The sequence below is a fragment of the Simochromis diagramma genome, unplaced genomic scaffold (genome assembly GCF_900408965.1).
Source record: "Simochromis diagramma unplaced genomic scaffold, fSimDia1.1 OVJJ01000343.1, whole genome shotgun sequence".
NCBI classification, from domain to species: Eukaryota; Metazoa; Chordata; class Actinopteri; order Cichliformes; family Cichlidae; genus Simochromis; species Simochromis diagramma.
Genome location: NW_024386831.1, coordinates 9,356,278 through 9,364,970, shown reverse-complemented (window position 1 = coordinate 9,364,970; position 8,693 = coordinate 9,356,278). Strand labels below are relative to the sequence as shown.

At 38.2% G+C, this 8,693-nt stretch overlaps 1 protein-coding gene across 1 annotated transcript; it reads left to right on the top strand.

The window, feature by feature from the left end:
* Nucleotides 1-1,135: 1,135 nt before the first annotated feature.
* Nucleotides 1,136-7,103, top strand: LOC120731385 (olfactory receptor 10Z1-like). The gene is made up of 2 exons (XM_040028396.1): nt 1,136-1,588; nt 6,521-7,103. Exons 1-2 carry the CDS (start codon nt 1,215-1,217, stop codon nt 7,089-7,091), a joined length of 945 nt encoding a protein of 314 aa, XP_039884330.1. The 5' UTR covers nt 1,136-1,214; the 3' UTR covers nt 7,092-7,103.
* Nucleotides 7,104-8,693: the final 1,590 nt, after the last annotated feature.

The following is an 8,693-nucleotide window of genomic DNA, read 5'->3' as shown; positions in this document are numbered from 1 at the left end:
AGATTGTAGGAGACCCCTCCCCCACTTGAACTGTGAAAGTAAAACAGAGAGGAGTTAATGCTGAGTGGAAATTCCCCAGAGAAGTTTGGGTGGGGGTCTCAACATTTGTAACTGGATAACTGTGGTCTGGAAGGGAGATGGGTTTTATGACCTAGGGAGTCACCTACACCCACAGTGTTTTAACTGTCACGCACACACATCCACATGCACACTGACATGTGCACTCACACATCCACACGCACACTGACTCATGTGCACTCACACATACACAGAGGTATGCGTACACAGTCACACACGAGCACTCACATAGACACGTGGGAACGCGCACATGTAGGCATTCATGTGCTCGTGCACATAGACAAAGACACAGAGTTTGCAGCACACCGTGGGGGGTTTTATGATAGGGTCGCCCCTACAAAACTGTGTTTCACACACAAAGGAGTGAAGATTTTTTGCAGAGGGACACACCGGCCTCGTCTTCCCTTCTAGAAGTGCATGCTTAAATGAAGATGAATAAAGATGAATAAAGGTTTTGTGAAATGACAAGACTGGGAACTGAGGGCTTAAATACACAGTGTGGAGTTGTGATATGATGTGATAACATTAGGTTGCTGCATTATAATGTGAATGTGTAATATTGTTGTCAGGCCTCTGTGTAACTGTAGGAGAAAAATAGTTTGATAGAAACAGCATTAGAATAAATAGAATAATCCTTTAATTGTCCCACAAGGGGAAATTTGGTTGTAACAGCAGCCAGAAAGACACATATAGAAACAAACAGGACACAGAACAGAAACATACACTCATCCCTGCTGGACAACATCTCCCACCCCATGCAGGAGACTGTGACAGCACTGAGCAGCTCCTTCAGTGGCAGGCTGCGGCACAACACGGTGTGGGACGGAGAGATTTCGCAGGTCTTTCCTCCTCACTGCTGTCTAGACTCCACAACAAAGACTTTAACTGATCAAACACACACATCCACACACCGGAGTGCAATACTCTTTTTCTGACAAAGTTGTATTTTACTCAGTTGTATAAAGCAGTTGCATTCTATTTCTTTCCTATTGTATATTTTATTCTATTTATTGTAACTGTATATAGTATTTTATTTTATTCTATAATTAATGGGAGGTGAAGAGGGACAGCAGACATTAGTCAGGTACAGACGCAGCAGCTCAGTGCTCTGTTATGTTGTTATTTTAAAAAGGTAGATGTGCCCTCTGATCATGGATAATCAGTCTAATGAAAGAAGTTTCATTCTGTCAGGATTTAATGAGACGATGAAATTCAGAGTACCCCTCTTCTCAGTTACTTTACTGTATTACTGTGTGATTTTGTTCTTCAATATTTCTCTTGTGCTGCTCATTGTCTTGGATGAAAGCTTCCATGAACCTATGTACATTTTCGTGAGTAGCCTTTGCATTAATGCACTTTATGGAACCACAGGTTTCTACCCAAAATTCCTTTCAGGTTTACTGTCGTCTTCTCACAGAATCTCCTATGAAGGGTGCCTTTTACAAGGTTTTATCATGTATTCATTTGCTTGCTGTGATTTGTCTATTTTAACTGTCATGGCCTTTGACAGGTATCTGGCTATATGTCGACCTCTGCACTACCACTCTTTCATGACTAAGATGAGGCTTTCACAGTGGTGTGTTTCTCCTGGCTGACACCTTTCTGTGTTTTTGCCATTAATGTCCTGCTTACAGCAAGACTCAAGTTATGTGGTATAAAGATTCAGAGAGCCTTATGTCTAAACTGGTTAATTGTTCAACTTGCTTGTCCTGAAGCTGACACTTTTCAAATAACATCAGTGCATATGTGATAATTATCTTTTATCTGTTTCATTGGTTTTTCATAATTTGGACTTACATATATCTTATTAAAACATGTGTGAGGTCCAGAGAGGACAGAGTAAAGTTTATGCAGACCTGTGTGCCCCATCTGACTTCTGTGATCATAAATGCCACTGTACTGGCTTTTGATTCGATGTACCTGCGCTTTGGCTCCAGAGATTTATCCCAAAGCCTCAAAAACTTCATCGCTCTTGAATTTCTCATCATCCCTCCAGTTATGAATCCTCTCATGTATGGATTGAAACTCACCAAAATACGAAACAGAATCTTGAGTTTAATTTATTTGAAAGGGAAATGATTTCCATTAAGGTTAGATTTCCTTATTTAAAACAATTCAAAAATATTCAAAACAGATGCAGCAATATAAATACAAGTCTTTCTGAAGGCACATGATTCAGAAACATTTAGTCATGTTTGCCTTGTCTAAGGCAAACATATATTTGGACTAGACTAATTTTACTAATATTCTTTGTTATATTTGTCATAATATGACATATATTTGTCATATCTGTCATATTTGCTCAATCCAGCACGAACATTAAATGAAAACAAACATTTCTTTCATGTTATTGACTAAGAATTTCATTTGAAAAAGGATTCTGCATGATTTTTAAGTACTGTTGTAAAATTCATCTATATACCATTCAGAAATCATCACAAATTAACATTTCATTTCTTTGCCTTGCTGTGTCTTGATGTTCAAGGTATATTAGCTGATATATGTGCAAGTTGATTAAACAGGTTTATTTCAAAGTGTTTTAGGTTTAAAGTAAACAAAATATTGTATGAAATATTCTGTTGTAAAGGGCTGGTTAGTGCAGGCATCCATGTGTGTTACATCTCAGTTTATCACAAAGGTCAGTTAACAATGCTTAATGTTTCTTTTTTTTTTCAATAAACACGTTACATGTATAAATATAAGGATCAGTGTTATTAGTTTGTATTTTTTCAGTAGTATTTATGTATTTATATAAGGTTTTTATTATTATCATTTTGGAAAAATAGTAATAGTAATTGAACTGTTACCTACTTTTATTTGGCATTTTTTTTGTTTTTAAATTTATATGTAAATTTCTCTCTGTACATTAATTAATGACACCATAATTCTGTACTTTTTGAAATCTGATCATATATCCCCATTGCTTGACATACTGTAGTATTTACTACTTTAAAAATTAAAGTTTTGTTTAGCATATCAAGCATAAAATTGTGCTGTTGTTGTTTTTTGAAGTTTTTCAATCCCATAGCATAAAATAAATAAAAAAACAACAAAAAACAATGCAATAATAGTATTTTAACAATAACTCCCTTCGCTTCTACTCCTTCCTCGCCTTAACTAGGAAGGAGGCTCTCTCAGCTGGTGTGTTTCTCCAGGCTAACACCCTTCTGCCTTTTCTCCATCAATGTCCTGCTAACATCAAGACTCAAGTTGTGTGATATAAACATTCAGAGAGTCTTGTATCTAAACTGGTTAATAATTAAACTTCCTTGTCCTGATGTTGACACCTTTAGAAAAAACATCAGTGCAAATGTAACACTTATTGTTTATCTGTGTCATTGGCTTTTTATAATTTGGACTTACATATATCTTATTAAAACATGTGCGAGGGCCAGAGAGGACAGGTTAAAGTTTACGCAGACCTGTGTGCCCCACCTGATCTCTTTGATGACTTTCCTGTTTTTTCTTGATCCAGTGTACATGATATCTGTCTCTACACGTTTACCTCAAAGCCTCCAAAACTTCATCACTATTGAATTTCTCATCATCCTCCAGTTATGAATCCTCTCATATATGGATTTAAACTCACCAAAATACGAAACAAGATATTGGGTTTATTTTATTTTAAAAGAACTTCAAAATTAAGAGTTTCTTGTTCACCAAATAAAAATAGAGCAAAATAAAATTTCAAAATGTACATTATTCTCTTGTACATGACAGCAAATGAAGGCCTCATAACATTAACTATAAATGCACCAAGACAACCAAGTCTCAGTAAAAAGCATTATTGTTTACTTAAATTTGACCTTTAGACTATCAAAGATCTAAAGACAACTAACACATATTTTACCTTTTAAAAATTTATTATTATTGTTTTTGTTTTTTACATTTTTTCAGATGTAAACTAAAATGCATTTCCACTTCTGGTTTTAGGTTTAATCCAGGTCATCTTATCGTTTGAACTTAAGGTGTCATAATGCCATATCTCTAACACGTTCCATTAAGATGTAAATTGGTCAATTTATTGTCATTTACAGTAAATAGGTTTATGTTTCTCAAGTAACAGACTCATATTTATATCCTTTTTTCAAGCATAAAATGTTTGAGTCTCATGAGTGACGTGTTTACTGTGGCTCAAAGTTTAGCCAGTTTTTCGGGTGCCTCTGTAGTCTTGCTCATTGTACACTTATATCACAAAGCTAATTCAGAAAATATAACTGACATAATGTCTATATTTGAGAGAATATCAGTTTCACAGTTTGCAAATTAAATTCAAAGACAGGGGAAGAAAGAAGTGATTGCTTAGTAGGTTATAGATTCATGCTGCTTAAAACTACCTTCTTCCACAGAGCTGCTGATTAAAAAATAAAGGCCTTACAGTACTATATACAACAGCAAGTGTGTTTTTGTTTATGAGTTGGCACCACAGATTGTACAAGGTTCATGTTAGCACAGAATTCTGGGCCCTATGTAATAAACAGTCTCTATATATGTGACACAATGTGATGTGTGGAAGGAAGAGAGGACTCAAACACAGGACTCGCAGGCTGGTGAAAGATGTGGATGATGTTTGTTGTGAAGCCAGGATGAACAGAACATGAGAAGACGGACTGACTATACCAATTTGAATAAATGAATGAATGAGTGAGGGAGTGAGTGAATTAATAAATTAATGGTTGGCTGGCTGACCGGTGTAGGAGTGTTTAGCTTATTTTAGAGTTTAGAAATGTGTTAACATAGAATGTAGAACTATTGTAGAGATACTGACACTGCCGTCAATATAATAAAGGCCTCACTGTGTCGTGAACTTAGGAGTAGATTGTAGGAGACCCCTCCCCCACTTGAACTGTGAAAGTAAAACAGAGAGGAGTTAATGCTGAGTGGAAATTACGCAGAAAATGTTTGGGTGGGGGTCTCAACATTTGTAACTGGATAACTGTGGTCTGGAAGGGAGATGGGTTTTATGACCTAGGGAGTCACCTACACCCACAGTGTTTTAACTGTCACGCACACACATCCACACGCACACTCACTCATGTGCACTCACACATCCACACGCACACTCACTCACGTGCACTCACACATCCACACGCACACTGACTCATGTGCACTCACACATACACAGAGGTATGCGTACACAGTCACACACGAGCACTCACATAGACACGTGGGAATGCGCACATGTAGGCATTCATGTGCTCGTGCACATAGACAAAGACACAGAGTTTGCAGCACACCGTGGGGGTTTTATGATAGGGTCACCCCTACAAAACTGTGTTTCACACACAAAGGAGTGAAGATTTTTTGCAGAGGCACACACGGGCCTCGTCTTCCCTTCTAGAAGTGCATGCTTAAATGAAGATGAATAAAGATGAATAAAGGTTTTGTGAAATGACAAGACTGGGAACTGAGGGCTTAAATACACAGTGTGGAGTTGTGATATGATGTGATAACATTAGGTTGCTGCATTATAATGTGAATGTGTAATATTGTTGTCAGGCCTCTGTGTAACTGTAGGAGAAAAATAGTTTGATAGAAACAGCATTAGAATAGAATAGAATAATCCTTTAATTGTCCCACAAGGGGAAATTTGGTTGTAACAGCAGCCAGAAAGACACATATAGAAACAAACAGGACACAGAACAGAAACATACACTCATCCCTGCTGGACAACATCTCCCACCCCATGCAGGAGACTGTGACAGCACTGAGCAGCTCCTTCAGTGGCAGGCTGCGGCACACACGGTGTGGGACGGAGAGATTTCGCAGGTCTTTCCTCATCACTGCTGTCAGACTCCACAACAAAGACTTTAACTGATCAAACACACACATCCACACACACTGAGTGCAATACTCTTTTTCTGACAAAGTTGTATTTTTACTCAGTTGTATAAAGCATTTGCATTCTATTTCTATCCTATTGTATATTTTATTCTATTTATTGTACTGTATATAGTATTTTATTTTATTCTATAATTAATGGGAGGTGAAGAGGGACAGCAGACATTAGTCAGGTACAGACGCAGCAGCTCAGTGCTCTGTTATGTTGTTATTTTAAAAAGGTAGATGTGCCCTCTGATCATGGATAATCAGTCTAATGAAAGAAGTTTCATTCTGTCAGGATTTAATGAGACGATGAATTTCAGAGTACCCCTCTTCTCAGTTACTTTACTGTATTACTGTGTGATTTTGTTCTTCAATATTTCTCTTGTGCTGCTCATTGTCTTGGATGAAAGCCTCCACGAACCTATGTACATTTTCCTGAGTAGCCTTTGCATTAATGCACTTTATGGAACCACAGGTTTCTACCCAAAATTCCTTTCAGATTTACTGTCGTCTTCTCACAGAATCTCCTATGAAGGGTGCCTTTTACAAAGCTTTTATCATGTATTCATTTGCTTGTTGTGATTTGTCTATTTTAAACTGTCATGGCCTTTGACAGGTATCTGGCTATATGTCGACCTCTGCACTACCACTCTTTCATGACTAAGAGGAGGCTTTCACAGTTGGTGTTTTTCTCCTGGCTGACACCTTTCTGTGTTTTTGCCATTAATGTCCTGCTTACAGCAAGACTCAAGTTATGTGGTATAAAGATTCAGAGAGTCTTATGTCTAAACTGGTTAATTGTTAAACTTGCTTGTCCTGAAGCTGACACTTTTTCAAATAGCATCAGTGCATATGTGATACTTGTCATTTATCATTTTCATTGGCTTTTCATAATTTGGACTTACATATGTCTTATTAAAACATGTGTGAGGTCCAGAGAGGACAGAGTAAAGTTTATGCAGACCTGTGTGCCCCATCTGACTTCTGTGATCATAAATTTCACTGTAATAGCTTTTGATTCGATGTACTTGCGCTTTGGCTCCAGAGATTTATCCCAAAGCCTCCAAAACTTCATCGCTCTTGAATTTCTCATCATCCCTCCAGTTATGAATCCTCTCATGTATGGATTTAATCTCACCAAAATACGAAACAGAATCTTGAGTTTAATTTATTTGAAAGGGAAATGATTTCCATTAAGGTTAGATTTCCTTATTTAAAACAATTCAAAAATATTCAAAACAGAATGCAGCAATATAAATACAAGTCTTTCTGAAGGCACATGATTCAGAAACATTTAGTCATGTTTGCCTTGTCTAAGGCAAACATATATTTGGACTAGACTAATTTTAACTAATATTCTTTGTTATATTTGTCATAATATGACAGATATTTGTCATATGTGTCATATTTGCTCAATCCAGCACGAACATTAAATGAAAACAACATGTATTTTCATTTTTTTGACTAAGAATTTCATTTCAAAAGGATTCTGCATGATTGTTTAAGTACTGTTGTAAAAATTCATCTATATACCATTCAGAAATCATCACAAATTGACATTTCATTTCTTTGCCTTGCTGTGTCTTGATGTTCAAGGTATATTAGCTGATATATGTGCAAGTTGATTAAACAGGTTTATTTCAAAGTGTTTTAGGTTTAAAGTAAACAAAATATTGTATGAAATATTCTGTTGTAAATGGCTGGTTAGTGCAGGCATCCATGTGTGTTACATCTCAGTTTATCACAAAGATCAGTTAACAATGCTTAATGTTTCTTTTTTTTCAATAAACACATTACATGTATAAATATAAGGATCAGTGTTATTAGTTTGTATTTTTTCAGTAGTATTTATGTATGTATATAGGGTTTTTTATTATTATTTTGGAAAAATAGTAATACTAATTGAACTGTTACCTACTTTTATTTGGCATTTTTTGTTTTTAAATTTATATGTAAATTTCTCTCTGTACATTAATTAATGACACCATAATTCTGTACTTTTTGAAATCTGATCATATATCCCCATTGCTTGACATACTGTAGTATTTATCCATTCATCCATCCATCTTCATCCGCTTTATCCGAGGCCGGGTCGCGGGGGCAGCAGCCTAAGTAAAGAGGCCCAGACCTCTCTCTCCCCAGCCACCTCCTCCAGCTTATCCGGGGGAACACCAAGGCGTTCCCAGGCCAGCTGAGAGATATAATCTCTCCAGCGTGTCCTGGGTCTGCCCCGGGGCCTCATCCCGGTGGGATATGCCCGGAACACCTCAGCCAGAAGGCGCCCGGGGGGCATCCTTGTCAGATGCCCGAACCACCTCAGCTGGCTCCTTTCGATGCGGAGCAGCAGCTGCTCTACTCTGAGCCCCTCCCGGATGGCCGAACTTCTCACACAAAGGCAGACAAAGGGCAGCCCTGGCGGAGCCCATCACCCACCGGGAACAAGTCCGACTTATTGCCGGCAATGCGAACCAAGCTCTTACAACGGTTGTATAGGGATCGAATGGCCCGTAGCAATGGGCGTTCCCAGGCCAGCTGAGAGATATAATCTCTCCAGCGTGTCCTGGGTCTGCCCCGGGGCCTCCTCCCGGTGGGATATACTCCCGCAACACCTCCCACAGGACACCCCGAGGGACACGGTCGAATGCCTTCTCCAAGTCCACAAAACACATGTAGACTGGTTGGGCAAACTCCCATGCACCCTCAAGTATCCTCGAGAGGATAAAGAGCTGGTCCAGTGTTCCGCGACCAGGACGAAAACCGCATTGTTCCTCCTGTATCCGAGGTTCGAC

Excerpts from the sequence above, each read along its gene's own strand:
- LOC120731385 (XM_040028396.1), top strand. The coding sequence starts at position 1,215 with ATGTGCCCTCTGATCATGGATAATCAGTCTAATGAAAGAAGTTTCATT. Across the intron at positions 1,589-6,520 it reads ACTGTCATGGCCTTTGACAG|GTATCTGGCTATATGTCGAC; the intron begins GTATCTGGCTAT and ends GGCCTTTGACAG.